The 17,776-nt window shown below is 40.1% G+C and overlaps 1 protein-coding gene across 1 annotated transcript; it reads left to right on the top strand.

Annotated features, from left to right (window-relative positions):
* Positions 1 to 1,007: 1,007 nt before the first annotated feature.
* Positions 1,008 to 16,234, top strand: reep2 (receptor accessory protein 2). The gene is made up of 8 exons (XM_058650332.1): positions 1,008 to 1,441; positions 4,053 to 4,125; positions 6,028 to 6,104; positions 6,394 to 6,514; positions 6,672 to 6,785; positions 8,069 to 8,249; positions 10,281 to 10,447; positions 14,134 to 16,234. Exons 1-8 carry the CDS (start codon positions 1,410 to 1,412, stop codon positions 14,206 to 14,208), a joined length of 840 nt encoding a protein of 279 aa, XP_058506315.1. The 5' UTR covers positions 1,008 to 1,409; the 3' UTR covers positions 14,209 to 16,234.
* Positions 16,235 to 17,776: the final 1,542 nt, after the last annotated feature.

Here is a 17,776-nt window from a genome sequence, read left to right as displayed (position 1 = left end):
ACATTAATGATATAATGAGTTCAAATATTTTTCTGCTTATTTATGAAGTAAATGGTATATATGAAAATACTTGATGCCAACTGCCATAGAACACCAAGAGCAGTGTGATGTGAATGTATGGGGACAACAAATCCGGTGACGCCTGTATAAAAAGCACCATGTATTTCAAATGCAATAACTTGGTTTAAATACTTTGGATCAGGCTTTACTGACTATGAATATTTTACCACTGAATTTCATATTAATAGCAGACAAAACTTGATTATCAATAACCTTGCATGTAAAGTACTAATTGTTATGATAAGACATGAGTATCGGTCATCAATTTTAAACATTAAAGCTATTTTCCAAAGGAATGCAGAAGGATAAAAGCCCAGTTAGTTAGTAAGTATTAGTGGTGTTTTATGGCAGTTGGCAGCTCTAATTATTACTCTTCATTATTCTGTCCTCCTCTCTGTATATGTCTCTCTCTTTAAAGGACCTGTTGTTTGGACGGGGTATTCACATCTTTGCTGAGAGATCCGAGCACATGCGGACAGCTTTAAGTAGGACCGTGATCACATTTAAATGAATCTTGGTGTAGAGAGGTGCAGAGGACATCAGCCGAGCATTCATGCATGCATGGATGCAGTCTGTGCATTCAGGCTCTCAAACTTCCTTCAAATGTGGTTTGTGTGGTCAGATTTGAGGTCGCATTCAGGACTGGTTCTGGAGTCGACCTGGACCTGGACTAGATTTAACAGTTAACATTTGGATTTAAACATTTAGATGTAAATATTTGACATAGAACTAAGTTTGGTATCATTTTGATGTTGGTTTATATTTGTATTTTCAAAGTTTGCAAATATTACTGTAAGTCTGGTTCAGTGACATAAATAAACGTATACAATGTATGTATTTACAATTTTTACAACTTTACAAACGGGGTACTTTGAAGTGCGTTCTTTCTTCATTCCTTGCTTTGATATGCCACCTCGGTTCAGAAAGTTCATTATTTAAAAAAACCCCACAAACGTATAAACTAAACAGAAATTAATCCGTATGGTCGCGAGACTGTCTTGAGCAATGTTCAAAGTCTCCGTGTATGAATTGTTGAAATGCTGACACAGCATTCTCAACTGATTTAAACAGGGGGAGCGAAGCTCTGGCCCTTTAAGGACCAGTCTCTCCAGCAGCAGCTACACTCACTCACTGCAGCAGCAGCAGCAGCGGTGGAGGCGGCACATCCTCGGCTGCTGGTCCACCTGACAGTGGAGCGGAGCGGCAGACAGTCAGCCAGCATCGGCCAGCCACCTGGTTCACCTCAGCACAAACTGAGTCCTGGAGGAGGGGAATGGGGGGCACCTTGCCTGCTAGCTAACAAATTCCAATTCTAGTAGCGGAAGGTGCGCGGTCGGCGGTCCCTAAAGATGGTCTCGTGGATTATTTCGAGGATAGTTGTGTGAGTACGGGCTGGGCTGCTGCGTCTGTTGTCGTGTTTGAACGTTAGCTCTCCATTCATCAGCTGTCTGATGCTGAACGCTGCACCGCGCCAGCTAGCTAGGTTTGCCTCTGTTTTCTTTCCCCCCATGTTGTCACTCGTATTATTTGAGCAGCATTTAACGATACTGTGAGTGTCAGGTGTTTGTCACGCAAGTCTGGCGGTGACCCACACGGACTGTCTTAGCAGTTGCTTATTGTGACTGTATAGACCACAGTGACTCGCTTGCTAGCTGCTGGTAGCTAACATATGTTGGCTACTGGTCCAGTCTCAGCAACCACCTGACTGAAAGCGTTGGTCGTGAGATGAGCCGTTATCTAGACACATTGCGATGGCGAGCCGTTTTACCTTTTAATGCCCAATTTTGACGAGTTACAATTCCACGCCAATGTATTTATATCCTTGTTTTAAATTGATATAACTGAATTTAGCATGCCTGTAAAAGACAGTATATGTATCTAGAACTGGAATTATGACTAGTCTGAGTCATAACTGTGGATATCTAAAGGTGGAATTATGGACTGTCCTGATATAATTTCAGACATCTCAAATCCACTTTGGATATCAACAAATGCCCTTGGATGAATTCAGTTGTGGATATCTGAATAGTTTGGGACTTGGGGAAAATGTAATGACAGAAATTGTAATGCATATACGGTATAGCCATTAAATGTTAAAATGACATTATGTTAAAACGATACTTTGCCGGTCTCCAAACTGCCAGCAGTGGCTTTAGAAACAGCCAGTCTGAACGTGGCTGCTGCTGTGGTGACTGAGCATCTTCGGGCAGCAACATCTGCTAACGTGAGACATTAAAACGTGATGGCAGCTGTGTGTGCATCCATCCACTCATGTGTGGGTCCATTCTCAGGATCTGGCCAGATGAATGTCAATGACTTGTATATGTTTTGTTGTAAATTAAATACTCTATATTGCTTTATTCAGACAAGCTATACTTGCAGTGTAGGCCTCAGCTTTCACCTGAACACACCACATCCTGAGCGCAGTGTGGATGACTCGACTAAAGCAGTCAGCTGCCATCATCCTTATCACAGCTGTAGTAGGGTTGCAGGGACAATGGAGTCTCATGATACATTAAAAGCGCTTTAGCAAGTCAACAGTAGAATATTTATTGCAGTACTGCGGTAGTAAAATCTCACCATCTGTGGTGAGTGAAATATGCCATGATTGCTTAAGGCGTTGTGCGACTTGACTTTTGTCTCTTTCTAGAGTTGGATAATAGTGTTTAACTTAAGGGAAATATGGGCATGTCGTAGTCATATTCCACGGCAGAACATGGCCTTAGGCCTTTGGCTATTTAATTACAGATCTAGTGAGCTCTTGATTCCCCAGCGTGTAAGGTCACTGCAGTCTGCAGTTCTTTTTTGTTTGTTAACTTTCCTCCTTGTACTGTCTTGACACGAGGAAACAGAAATGCTTCCACAGTTCAGATTTTAAAATCTGCTGGACCATCCACGATTTCAAACCTCTCACTCTGACATCAATGCTTGTTTCCCTGTGACCACTTGCATCAATGTGCACCATTTTTGCTTCATTAGATGATGTATATAGAGGCAAGTGGAATGCTAAGGATAATATGTACACAATAGGACAATGGTCTCTGTATTTCCCACTTCCCCTTGCTTTGCTCCACTGTGGCCGATACAGAACTAGAAGATTTTTGCCTGAAAGACCTATACATCACAGATAAACAGTATAAAGACTTGTTTAGGCAATATCATGAAAGTGACATGACAACTATAATTACAAAATTCCGTCTTATGTTGTAACTGCTGGGTTTTTCAGCAGGACATTGTGCCGTCCTCTAAGTGTACCTCTGTAAAGAATAGAATAGAAAATAGAATGCAGATTCTCCATTTCTTCTCAGCTAAGGACAAGTTATGGTCAAAGTATTCCACGGGAAATACTTTGACCATAACTTGTCCCCGTAACTTGTTTGATTAGAAAGTAATCTATGAACTTTTACCATTCATTGTATTCTAAAGCCTTTAGTTAAAATCAAATTACCAGCTGGGGGAGAGGGGTTATGTCCTCCACATCCGTGACATCCGTACCTTCACTTCAGAAGTCCTGGAAAAACAGTCAGAAATCTGTCAGTTAATTACCAACATAAGTTGCTCTATTTGTATTAAATGGCACACAAAAATAGAACAATAACAAAAATAAAATGAACATCAAATAAATGACAAAAAGAAAAAAAAAAATTTGGGTCATGTTTCTCATACTGAATACCATCCTTCAAACATAGGTAATATGAACACATAAGAGCACATCAGAAACACCACTTTGTGTGCTGTGTCCCACTGAGCTTTATGAGGACTAATTCATTTTAAAGTCTGCTACAGTCTTCCTGACTCCAGGATTGTTGTCGAAATCCTTATCAAACTATGTAGAGACTTGACTGCTTGTGTATAAGAAACCCAGTACAAACACAGAGTCATATAAGCCCCAAGCAAACATAGGTAACCTCCTTTTGTTGGTGTCAACACCCAGAGGCTTTTTCGCTAGATGAATCCCTCTCTTCTGACCCAGCTTTCTCTGCCTTTTCCAGCCTTGCCTTTGGGACACTCTACCCAGCGTACTCCTCATACAAAGCTGTCAAAACGAAGAATGTTAAGGAATATGTGAGTATCGACTCTTCATACAATACCAGATTATCCTCTTCTATTTGACTGTCTTTGTCCCTGGGCTGCTGTAATCTGTTTTTACTCAAATGTTTGGAAATGCACATTGTGAGAGGAAATCCCATTGATACAATTTAATGAAACTTTTCACATTTCACACAGTTTTCATATTTACATAAGTAGCTAATCGGATATTACATCATATGTCTAAGATGTTACAGAGCATAGTCTGATTAACTCGGTAATGCCACCTGTAGACCAAGTATGTTGTGTATGATGTATGTCTCCCTTGACAAGATTGCATTGCTCAGCACTTGATTTGGACACACCAACCATCATGAAATTAGGGCTACATACTGTATCTGTCAGTCCCAATTATTTTAGTCTATACTGTCACGGTAGTGTGTGAGTGTGTGGGTGTTATTTTTTTTTCTGATGATTCTGTAATGGTCATGTTGTGATGTGAATACTGAAAATGAACTTGGTCATCTGGTGCAAATGTTTGTAATGTATTCTTAGTAAATAGGTCAGCCCTTCTCAAAGTGTGGTCCCCACAAGTGACAAGCAAGTAACATATCCTCATGTTTTAAAATTTAAAATGTCAATGTTTTAACTTCAGTGTTTCTCAAACTGTCTGCGACCTATGTGTTGTTTTCAATATCAAATCAACTAGTTCATTTAAGAGATTGTTAATGTGAACTGGTTAAGTTGGCACATTGTTTTGGGGCTGTTTTGTTTAGGTGTGTGAGTGTTTTTTATGGGTTAAGTGGTTCTTGGTCTGAAAAAGTTTGAGATACACTGAAAAAGGGGAACTTTTCAGGACTCTAAACATTTCAAAAAGGTATACAAGTTTGTCTGAACTTGTTGACTCACAGCATTGCTGTGTTTATGGAAGAATGAGGTTCGGAGGAAGTGATGTCTTGGGTGCTTGGCCAAAAACCAACACCTGAAACATGAAGCTGTCCCCAAATGACAAAATGACTTCCACTTCCAGTGAACCCGCACATATTGTCACAGTCAAGTTGTAACCATAAATCCCTATTGTTTTTGTCTCTTGATAACTCAACACAGTCAATATGTCTGAGTTTTGTAGCAAAAGCTCTTAAACGGCAAGAGGTTTTTTTTGTGATAATGAGTTCAGGATGGTCTGACTAGTGTTGTCAGTGGACATCACTATTAAAAACAGTAGATTCTCATTCTGTCTTTGGCTGAGAGTCTGTTGACTAAATTGTGTCCTCCTGTGTACCTCATCACTCCAAGGGATGGGAGAAAGGGGGTCCAGGAGTAGGAGGGGCAACATAGCAGCACTCTGGCCCTCCGCCTAGATTTTAGTTGGAGAACAGTCTTGTCCTGGTAGGTTACCATGGCAACCCCCTCTCAGCTGCTGCTTAAGCAGACGGCCTCAGAACGAGCGAATGAGGGAAGGGGTAAGAGTGCGGAGGAGCCATTTTCAGAGCTGATGTTTTTATTCTTCTTTCCTCATGTTTCTCTCATCTCTAATGAGTCAAATCATTAAGCATTATGTGTATATACGGCCACATGACTGTAGCCTCTGAAGTTATTTAGTGTTTTTCTCTGTAATATTTTAAATCTATGTTTGACAGTTGTGCATTTTCCATTAGTGCTCAAGCTTATTTGCCCCCAAGTGCCCATCTTACTGCACATTTAGATGATGCCCCACATTTCCTTTGTCTCCGGGGATTAACCACGCTCACTGATGTGAGTTAAAAGGACTGACGCATATGCTGCATTTCTGCATTTGCATGTCTGAGTTCATGTCTGTGTATGTAGCGTGTGCTATCTCCACGTGTCTCAGCACATGCTCCCTGGATGCTGCAAGTTTTCATGTGCTATTTTTGTGATGTTCTCACTCCTCGCCTATTTCTGTGTGTGTGTCTCCAGGTGAAGTGGATGATGTACTGGATAGTATTTGCGTTGTTCACCACAGCAGAGACGGCCACAGATCTGCTCTTATCATGGTGAGTCAGGAGCTGCTGATGAGTGTTACCCTCATACCTTACTAGTCATTAATAAATAAATGGCGTATATAACACCCATAGATGTATTTCTGTGTTGTTGATATTTTTAAGCACTATAGTCTCCAGTTTACATATAAAGTTCCCCGTCAAGGGTCACAAAATGTATTGCGCACACTTATGTGGCCTTTTGAAACGTTTTCTCCATGTTTTCTCTTCTCTCATTACTTCTTCAGAACTTTTGTTTCCTTCTCCTCATCGCTGATTTTTATAAGTCTGTTTCAATGCTCAGGTTTCCGTTTTACTTTGAGCTGAAAATCGCCTTTGTGATCTGGCTCCTGTCCCCATACACCAAAGGCTCCAGTGTCCTCTACCGCAAGTTTGTCCATCCAACCCTGTCTAACAAAGAAAAGGTGGGAATGTGACCTTGTCGTTTAGTTACTTTCCACAAATGTAAAATGTTATGCACAATGAAGTATTTACAGGTAGATGTTTCCTCATTCCATCATTTTCACATTGTCTTGATTGCTGACACTGTTGTCTTTCAATCTCTGTCCCCCTGTGCTGTAGGAGATCGATGAGTATATAACACAGGCCAAAGACAGAAGTTATGAGACCATGATGAAGTTTGGGAAGAGGGGTCTTAACCTGGCTGCTAATGCTGCTGTTACTGCAGCCACCAAGGTAAGCTGTGTGCCCTGGGCATGTTAGATGGCATCTAACTACTCACTAATGTAAGATCAGATCTTCCCAGACTGTCTGGATTAGGGTTGCATGATTCTGGTAAAACTGTAAATCGCTTTTTTTGTTTATTTTTGAGATCACGATTCTCTGGTGTATTTAGCGACAGCTCTGCTGAAAGCCTGTGATCGCAAGCGGCGAGCCGAATGCTCGAAGTCGGGTGGTTGTGTGATTCTCATCAGTACCACCTGGGTTTTCATCACGATTTATTGTGCAGCCCTAGTCTGAATCCAATCAGGACCCAGTTAAATGTACTTGTTTTGTTTTGTTTTCTTGTTCATTGTACTGTTTGTAACGCACTCCAAAAGAAAAAGGGAAAAACTTGATGTGACTTACCAATTTTATATTCCATTCTGAATGTGCTTGTCTTGACCTGTGTTGTTTTTTACATGGTTCCAATGAGAAGATCCCAGTCCAACTGGACATGAATCAGATTATCCCTAACATATGATTTAAAGCATCCATCCACAGTACTGTGCAAAAGTCTTAGATATCAGGTTTGTTGATTTAGAAACGGTATGATGACCGTACAATATAAATATTACCAAATTTCTTCATTAGAACACATCCAGAAAATACGGGAAACTTGTATTCAGTTTGAAAATTCTAAAAATGTCCAGAAGAAAAGGTTTTTAGTGTGACCTACCCTTACACTTGAACAATAGCACGACCCTCGCTCTCTTAATCCTGACATTATTAATGTTTTTAATGTTGTTGTTATTGGAAAAACCGTGTATTACACCAGGTTTATTCAAGACATGCTTGAGACCACACGGTACTGTAAATGAGAGAACTGCATGAAATCACAGGAGTGGAAGCCAAAAAATGTGCAATTGCAGCTTATTTTTTCTATTGTTAAACAATTTCTAATGATTAATAATTTTGGACCAACAAATGTTACTGAATATCCTAAACCTCCCATTTAAGTTTCCTTAAACCCAAAGGTATGTCTTAAATTGCAACTTGTTTCCAATTAGCAATCTAAAACCTGGATGCATTCAGTAACAGTGAAACAGACATGAGCGGTACATTCTCATATTTGTGAAGCTGGAAATTGTTTGTCTGGCACTTCTGCTTGATATAAAACTGAAATTAAACTCTTACTGCAAAAAGACATGACATGAGACATGAAAATCAGGAAATGACAATAAAAAAATTGTAGTGAACTAACTTTTCTTGTTCAACAAACCTAACTTGTCAGTGTTTGGTGTTTCTGTGACACCCAGGGCCAGGGTGTGCTGTCAGACAAGCTGCGGAGTTTCAGCATGCAGGACCTGACTCTCATCAATGCTGAAGATGAGCTGGCCCTGCACACTTCAGATGCCCGCATGAGACGGGAGCCAACGGACGAGATGAGCTCGGGGGCCAGCACGCTGCCTCGGGCCAAGAGCACTGCTGCACGGCAGAGTAAGGCCACGCTATGTGCACAGCCCACACGGCTTCACTAGCATCTTCACACAGGGAAGCAAACGCATCGGCATTATTACACACATTAGTCAGTTACTGTTTCTCGTTTGTTGATTGGAGTGTTGCTCAGATGACTTACTTTATGTAACTAGCAGGACTTGGGCTGGTTGAGCAAAATTAAATGATGTCACTGAAAGCACTGCAGGATGGGAGGGGGGAGGACAAAGCATGTGATTCTAGTGGGAGTAGAGTCTTGGAAGGAGGACTCTTTGTGTCTCACTACACTGCCGGCTTTGCTGTGTGGGCCTGACATGCTGTGAACTGAATACAGAGACAGTGAAACAATGAATGAAGCTGGAGAAGTGGCACATTTTAGATTTACAAATAAAAGGCTGTTCAGACAAGGAACATATGAGTTCAGATAAATGTCTTGAAGATGAGATTACATAGTTCACTCACTCATCTTCTACTGCTTTATCCTCCACATGAGGACGCTGGGGCACTGGTGCCAATCCCAGCCGACACAGTGTGAAAGACGGGTTACACCCTGGACAGGTCGCCAGTAAAGGTTTTCTTACTCTTGAATCAAGGCTTTTATCTTCTCCTTAGCAATGAATGGACTGATTTATGCACAGCTTGCAAGGAATATATTGGCTGTAAAGTTCAGTCCATTATTTAATGTGATTTCACTAATCCCTTTCACTGGAAACAAAATAAGTTTATACAAGTCTTTCTCTGCAAATGGAGCAACCTTGAGAAAAGCTGTACAACTTAATGAGGCACGCAGACTCAAACGTATGTAAAAAAGTGTCAACATGCTTTTACAGCACAGAGGTTACACATCAGATTCACCTGAAAGCTAACCATGGTCAGAAGTAACTAATATTAATGATGAACCTTTGGATTAGGGACTTTCAGTGAAATTGATGCCCCTTATTCTTCCATCCAAAATGCATTTTAACCTGACAATTGTTTTTATTTACTTTTTTCAAAAATCTGGCCATGGGCTATGTAAGAGGCTGTAAGTACAATATTGCATGCACTGGTCTGCAAATATGTACAAAGTACAATATGTGCAGATGCTTGTTGTCTTTTAGTTAAATCATCTGAAGTTAAAATAGGTGTGAAATAGCTTTATATTCTGAACGCTGTCACAGATTATTCAGTGACATGAATCTTTCACTGTCTTCAGGGTCTGACAACTCGCGGGCAGTCATTTCCACGGCTGTACATCTGTCATCTGGGTAGGGTTGCACCAATTTGGCAGAAGTCTCTACTAGATTCAGGATTGAGTTAATACTGAAGCCAGTGTACTACAACAGTGGCTACGGCTGCCCATTGAGATGCAGACATAAAGCCTGCGCCACCTGACGCACTGCTCGGCACACTGTGCTTTTGTGTAATTGTATGGTGTTCCACGCCACACACTTCATGGACCCCATAGCAAAATGTCTCAATAATATACAAACTTGAAGAGACGGAGGCAGGTCTCTTTCTTCTGTCTCTACCTCATCTCCCTCTTGTCCTTTCTCTCCCCCACCTCTCCTCTGTCCCCGAGTTTTTCTCTCTCCACTGATGCCTAGTGTTTGCTCATTGTGTGAACTGTTGGGTTTCTCTGCTCTCCATGATTTTGTCTATGCACAGTGCGTTGAGATAATGTATATTATGATTTGGTGCTATATAAATAAAATGTAATTGAGTCCTGAGCGTTGCTCAATTGCTGGTTAATTGCTGGTCACGTCAGAAATGGCACCGGGAAGGAATATCTCTGTCATTGTGGTGGATTCTGACTCTCAGAACCTGTCGGGTTCTTCCCTTCTATAGCAGTACCATCACCCTCTCAAAATGAGCCATAATTCGCTTTGTGTTTCTTTCTGCCGGCAGCTAGAAGCATATGCTGGACTAGTATTTACAAAGGTTTAGTAAACACTTAGGAGGTGGTGCAAGTTCCTGGCCCCTGAACCGCAAGCTACTTTTACACTGACTGACCACCTTTCTTTTTTTTTTTTTTATTTCCCACAAACTCTGCAGCCCGTTCCTTGGCAGCCGCATCCCTTGCAGATGATGCGTCATCCCAACACAGCTCTGACCAATCAGACACAAGGACTGAACACTCTGATGAAGATGTGGGAGACAAAACCCCCAAACGTGGGACCACAGTCAAGGCGACCAAGAAACCTGCTGCTGCTAAGACAGAGGTGGGGCCAGTTTACACGTATGCAAAACACACTCGCTAAACAAGAGCCATGGTGCATCTTAACACCATGATCTCCACATTATTATGATCATAGATAGTACAATGTCATATTTTTCTAAATGGGTACTTTTGAATAGTTAATTAGTAGTTAATCAAAACTTCCAATTAGGTTACATTTTGTAGATAAACAGTATTGTTTGGCAAAATTCACATTTGTTTTGAGTTTAGATGCAGCAATACACTGACCATACATGACATTTGTCTGTTTAATGGTGGCAGATTGTGTTTTTACTAAAAATATTTAAACTATTATAGGTTAGTGAGAATTTTTCTGGATCAAAGTAAGGCGCTACATGTCTTGTTCAAATCACTTTTCAGAATGAGAGGCTCCAAGCCTTTGGAGATAAAATGTTAGTCCTCTGTGAGAGTGCTCATTGCAACAAATGGGCGATTCTTCTGCTACACTGAGGAACTACATGGTCCTTGTGGTCTTCACATACCAAAATAACAGGTTTAGGTCTTTTTTGGTTTATATTAGAGCTGCAACTAACGATTATTTTCATAGTCGATTAATTTGGCGATTATTTTCTCGATAAATACATAAAATATCAGAATACCTTAAATGTTGATCTGTGTTTGTCAAACCTGGAAATTATGATGTTCTCATGTCTTGTTTTGCCCACAAACCAAAATAATTAACTTTTAATGATTTCTTTGTTATCCAGAGCAAAGAAATGAAGAAAATATTTACATTGAAGAAGCTTAAACATCGGAAATCTTGTTTTAATCATGAAAAAAGCTTTGAACCGATTATCAAAATAGTTGTCGATTCATTTCGTAATCGATTAATAATCGTTGATCGATAAATTGTTTCAGCTCTAGTTTACATCATCTTGAGCTCCCTCTTTAAAACATGCACTCTGGCTGGTTTGTTCATTCAAGCTGCGGTACAAACAATGGCGGCGCAAGATGGCAGACTTTGTTAAAGTGCGACCTATGCCGAAAGTATATCCCTCCATACCTTTCTGCAGAAAGAAATCCTCTTGCGCATACAAAGCAGATAGCTCCATCCAAACTAAAATGCATACTCTCTCTCGTATTTGATACCAGTTGCAGCGACTTCTCATCAGCGGTTTGCCCCATTTGTATTTCCTTGTATTTTTTGAGCTATAAATCTCAAAGAATATGAAAATATTTAGCAGGATCAGAGGAACATATCAGACAACGAGGGTGCATGCCCCCTATCTGGTGCAGACAGAAGAGCCTTTTTTTCTGTGCTCTGCTCTCCCTCTCCTGCACTGTGCGCTTCTCTGTCTCCAAGCGGGCTCTCCGTATCCAACGCAGCCTGGATCAGTTCTCTACGCGCTGCTTTATCCCCACATCCAAGTAATGATCTTTATGAGGAGGGTAGGGATGTAACGATTACCGGTATGACGATAAACCGCGGTAAAATTCCCGACGGTTATCATACCGTTTCAAATTTTAATTATCGTTAAAACCGTGATTGATTACCGCAACTGATTACCGAAAAACTCACAGTGATACTGCTCATTTCCTGGAGAAGCAGCAGCACCTGAACGGCACTCGCTCAAGCGGGCGCGCATGCGCAGTTTGCACTGTCTGTCCAGCGACAACACGGCTGAAGCCACCTGCGCTCCAGAGATTACCCCCCGTAAGATCAGAAGTCTGGGCATATTTTGTATTTTTAAAGGATGTTGAGGGTAAAATAATTGAAGACAATCAATCCTTGTGCAGAAAATGCAAAAAAAAAATCTCCGCGAAGCCACTTCCAATATGATGAGCCATCTCCGTGACCACCACACACAACTTTTCAGCGGGTAAATCAACAAAAACGGGATTTCGGAATAGTGGGAAACGTCATGGTTTGTCTCGCGAAAGCGAGTAGTGTGCAGACGACACATACCGTAGCAGACCAAAATGTGTTTGTTTCTGTGTTTTTTTATTTTATTTTTATGCTGTGTACAACCGCTGCTACTTAATTATTATCCGACACAGAGTGAGGACCTGTGTGTGTGTGTGTGTCAGTCAGTCAGATGATAATTATTATTATTATTAATAATAATAATAATAATAATCCGCTTTATCCTCTGCCAGAGGGTCGCGGTAATAATAATCATATAATATAAAATATCTTTTTTTAAATATAACTTGGTTAAAAGATTTCAGTGTGTGTGTGTTCAGTACTTTTGGAACATTTTGAACACATCTAACAATACCGTGATAATATTGATAACCGTGATAATTTTGGTCACGATAACCGTGATATGAAATTTTCATATCGTTACATCTCTAGAGGAGGGTCGAGTACAGTCGCGATGAAGTGCAGGGGATCTGAGTGAATGTCGCAGGGAGTTCTTAATCTGCACTGTATGCAGCCAAGTTTCACTCTTGCGCAAAGAGACTTTCCAGCATTAAATAGATGCTGTTCCACTGTGTACTCGCATCTTGTTGGAACTGTTTTATTGGTGTTACAAACTGTAAATAGTGCCGTCAATCGAGGAAAAACTGTACTAATAAATCGCACAATTTTCTGTAATTAATCACGGAAATAAACCTGAAGCTTATAACAGATATTTATTTATTTATTTATATACAATCATGGAATGAATGTAGAATCAACACAAAATGTATATTTAAATGCAAAGACTGTTTTAATGGATTTTTGAACTTTAAACACAGTTTCTCTCCTGCAAAGTACTAATTTGGCACAAAAAAGGCATCCTGATGTTTTTTGAACAGGTTAGTAAATCTTTACACACACAGAAAACACTGGTGGACACTGAAAGAGAGCGCACAAACGCACACATGTCTGGGAGGGCAAGAGAGGAAACACAAACTCACATTGCGAGAGAAACGGCACACGCAAACACACACTTTAGTTTTTTGTCCAGCAAGCCATCGGGTATCGTTTTGAAATGAACTTTCCGCTTAAAAGTGCGTCCTTATCCATCTTTGCGCCGTAGACTGTCCTGTAACCAGAATGGCTCGGTTTACCTGCACACATCGCCACCGGAAGTAAACAAACAACTTTAACTGCGTTCATTTTTGTGTTAACGTCGACAGCACTAATATGTAATATATGAAGTATATTCAGTTTGCAGCAATAAGAAAAGCCATGCCTTTTTTCCCCCTGTGAAAGTGAATACAGAGCATTTCCCACCATCAAGACATGTTAGATTACATATTTGGTCAGGTTGGTCCCTTGTGGCGGCGCGCTTAGTCGCAGCGGCTCTGATCAACCCATCCATCTGACCTTGAAATTTCATTGTGCAATACCAGTTGTATAATGACAATAAAGATGCTTTCCTTTCCTCCTTCCTTAACTTTATTTCACTTTTCTGTGGTGGCTTACTTTTACCTTTTATACACTAATCAGCCACAGCATTAAAACAGATTGTTGTATTGTACTATAGCTGATCCACTGTTAACATACTGAGGTTTAGCTCTTTTCGCCGTGTTCAGATTTTCGATGATAAAACGGTGTTTCAATTTCGACCACATGATGGCGCTGGAGGTTTTCAAATGCAATGGCAATCCTTTCAAAAGAGTTGTCACTTGTATTGTAGAACACATTTTTCAACCCTCATTGAATTTTCACTGTCTCCTGTTAAATGAACTGTGTTCAGTGTTTTAAATCTTCCCTTCCCTCTTTTCTCCTCCTGCAAGACTCAAACTAAGACGGTGAAGAAAACGACAAAGAAAAAGACCACAACTGCTAATAACGCAGAAACACCACCCTGAGGCCTGCGGTCCACATCCGGTGGCCCGACACTCGCTCCACACACAGCCCGCAGACTCCTCTTCCTGTTTTGTCTCTACACAACCACTTATCCACTACGTGTGTATATACATATATCAGACTCAAGTGCAGATTTAGTTTTCAGCCATATGTGGCCAACTGTATGTGGGATCAGTTTACGTTAGATGCTGTTGTTGCATATTTTGTCTCACTCAGTTTTAATAGTCGGGAGAATCATCCTTTTAGTCTAAAGTTTATTGGTAATATAATCCTTAAAGGTCCTTTTCCTCCAACCTGTAGGCATATAGAGTATGTAGGTCTCGGTGATAATATGAGCTGCCCATGTGCAGGTTTTCAGTCTCATAGATGTTACTGATTCATATTCTGTTTCTGGCACTGTGGCTTTCTTAATTGAAGTTCTTTTTCTTTTAAGCATTTCTGGTAAAATGTTGCGTTAGTCACTCTAGCTCCCCCGGATGTGGGTTCCGTGTACAACCTCTGGGTTCTTGTTCCAGTTCGAATGCAGGCCACAGGTCCTCATCCTGCTGGTAGAAAGGCATGGTAACAACGGGTGAAGCTGTTTTTAACAGTGGTGTTAAATTGGTGAACTCTGAATTAATTTGTCCAATCGTTAAAGATCTCTGTAATCCCACTTACTGCTTAGCTCAAAATTGCTGTTGATCAGCATCTGACTTGGCTGTCTTAAACATTTTAATTTAGGCGTCATAGTTTGTGGAAGGGTTTAAAGTTGATCTTCCCCTCATTAGCTCTGTAAAACTCTTAAGTGAGTCTGGCTCTGCTAGGTTCCGGTCTCACTAAAGCCAGCTTTAAGAGGACTTTCATGTTATGTCCAGTGCTGGTGATGGAGTGGTTTGTAAAGTGTTGGCTTGGTTATCCTTCACCTCGACATCACACTCTTATTTAAGTGTATCACTGGTCATTTATTTATTCCACTTCTGTTTTGTTGCTAATGTGATATTGTTAATAACCAAGCTCACTTGTGCATAGCCACTGATGATGGCGCTCTCTCCTTACAAACACGCTACTCATAGAGGAGTTGCCTGTGCTTGTGAGGTTGCAACACATCTGCTTTCAGTGATGTTTGTATTCAACATGAAGTCCAGGAGTAGCTCGACACTTTCTCACTGATTGTACTGAGCTGTATTATGGCATGGAGCCTCATTTTGACAGCAGGATAAAGAAAAGCAATATGGAAATGTTCTAAGGAAAACCATTATATCCCTGACTCTGAGAATGTCTCATCCCTTCTTCTCTTGTTTCAGATTTGGGGGAGGGAGGTTGTGTCATATAAGGCTGTGTTTGTGTGTCTTACTAAAACACACAAGACTAAGTTGGGATTGCTCTGTAACTGGAGATTAAACGGCATGAGACTACTTAAGCACACCTTATTGTTGTCTGCTGTCAGACACTAGTATTGACCAGTGGGGGGAGACAAACCCTAACTCATCTAAATGTGTGTAAATAGTAAACTTGACCATGTATGCATTAAGAGCTTGCTTGCTGTATTTGTTCTCTGATCTGACATCTGTTTAAGTTCTCATTAATCATGAACTTTTTTTCTCTCAAAAATTCTTAGTCTTTAAAAATGATATTTCTGAGACCAGTGGAAACTTTATGAAGTGGAAATGGTTTTGTGTTTTTTATTTTAATGAACATTACTTTTCTTTACCACATTAAGACACTTGAACTCTGTCACAAGGCAGAGCATCTCCAGTTAAATGTAAACACAAAGTTTAGTCTTGAAATGCCATGTGTTTTTAGTTTAACAGTTATCCTGACTCAAATTTAAATATTGCATAATTAGAAGGCTTTCTGTGTTGTCAGTACAGTACAGTACTATAGTTTTATCTTGTTTGACCATCAGATATTTATTGTTATTGTTTACTTTTTTTTTTAAGTCAGTATTGTACACAGGGACATTTATGTATTGTTTGTGCCAATTCTCAACACTTCATGTCAGAAAGTACTAATAAATGAAATAAATCAAAGTGTTATTTTTTTGTTTAACTCCGAAGGCTCACTGGTGGAGTCTGTTCATGCTCCGTTAACACTACTCAGACTTTCTCTTTGCCTTCTCCATTAATCCATCCTTTCTTAATTTATTCTTTGAAAGTCGGGGGTGGGGATGAATTGATAATCCCATGTAAGTGGGTGAGAGGCAGGGTACACCCTGGACATCAAATCAATATTTTTTATCAATTTTATTGTTAAAACCCAGATTCACAGGTCTGATTGGCTTGATGTGCTCTGCAATCTGTTCATGTAACAACATCCTCTGTCCTGGATCGAGTAAGGAGCAACTCCCAAAAGCAAAAAGCAAGCAAGCAACAGGTAAGCTATATGTAACACTGTTGAGACACACAGACTTTCCACATCACTTATACTGCTTAGGTGTGAAAATTATACTGCAGCATTTAACACACTTAACAACTTCTCTGCAGCAATTCCTAGTACTCGCCCATCTTCTGAGGTCCATGTCGCAGAGGTGAGCAGTGAACAAATTCTCATCTATTAAAAACGCTAACTTTTGATGCCCATTGCTATGGGGCGCCGTTGGTAAAGTGGCTCATGCTGAAAGTAACTGCAACATTTTGTCACCTTTACTATAGCTTAAAACAATGTTTGAAAAAGTGGTGTGAATTTTTGAAAGTCATTTTTTAGCACATTTACAACAATATTTGTTAACTTAATATATTAAACAGTTAAATCTAAATATTAAATGTTAAATCTAAATCTAAATCTGTTTGACATTTATATTGACCACATCAAACAGAGGATGTGGTCAGGATGACTAATGACCTTCCTAGCTTTCTGGATAACCCTTTTTTCCACGTGGAGCTTAAGTCCTTTAGCTGGACTCCGATGATCTTGGAACAGACTTTGATAATGCTGCTGAGACAGTTCTTCTCCTTCACAGATAGATCATAAAACCAACCAATAAAAGAATACGTCTACATACTTTCAATAAAGGAATGATAAAAGTTGCAGAAAATGCTCTTAGAAACATTAAAAGAATGTAATATTTATTTGATATATAGCTTCAGACCCCTATCTGCCAACACCACGAATAGAATCTAATTCTGAAATAACTCAGGTGCTCCCTCATTTAGACCAAGCAAACTTTTTTTTACCCCCATTCTTAAAAGAATCAGAATCGAGAATCATTAGAAACCGGAATCATTTAATTGTTTAATTTCATTACATGTCATTCAGCAGACGCTTTTATCCAAAGCGACTTACAATGGAATTGAGTCAAACTTGCGACCATTGCGACCATGATGTCTTTCGCACACAGGGTACTGGTCTTAACCACTGAGCCACTCCACCCCCAAGAACAGTGTTATGTTATGAAGTAAGCCGAACCATTTGTCTCAATCATGATATAGTTTTTCCAAATATGACTGGGGGCAAATGCTTGAAGCTGACAAATATTTGGCGCGTGCCCAAAATGGACCAAATATTTTGGAAAAAATAATGAACTACTGCGATGTTGCAATCGCGAGTAAGCACTGCCAAGTTATTTTTTGTATTACAATTTTCAACAACTCT

This window comes from Solea solea, chromosome 14 (assembly GCF_958295425.1).
Source record: "Solea solea chromosome 14, fSolSol10.1, whole genome shotgun sequence".
NCBI lineage: Eukaryota > Metazoa > Chordata > Actinopteri > Pleuronectiformes > Soleidae > Solea > Solea solea.
Note: the sequence above shows the minus strand (reverse complement) of the source record. Positions and strands in the feature narration are given on the sequence as shown.

Bases quoted from the DNA above. Each gene is read 5' to 3' on its own strand.
- reep2 (XM_058650332.1), top strand. From the start codon at position 1,410: ATGGTCTCGTGGATTATTTCGAGGATAGTTGT. The intron at 1,442-4,052 runs GTGAGTACGGGC...TGCCTTTTCCAG, and splicing joins ATTATTTCGAGGATAGTTGT to CCTTGCCTTTGGGACACTCT. The intron at 4,126-6,027 runs GTGAGTATCGAC...GTGTGTCTCCAG, and splicing joins CGAAGAATGTTAAGGAATAT to GTGAAGTGGATGATGTACTG.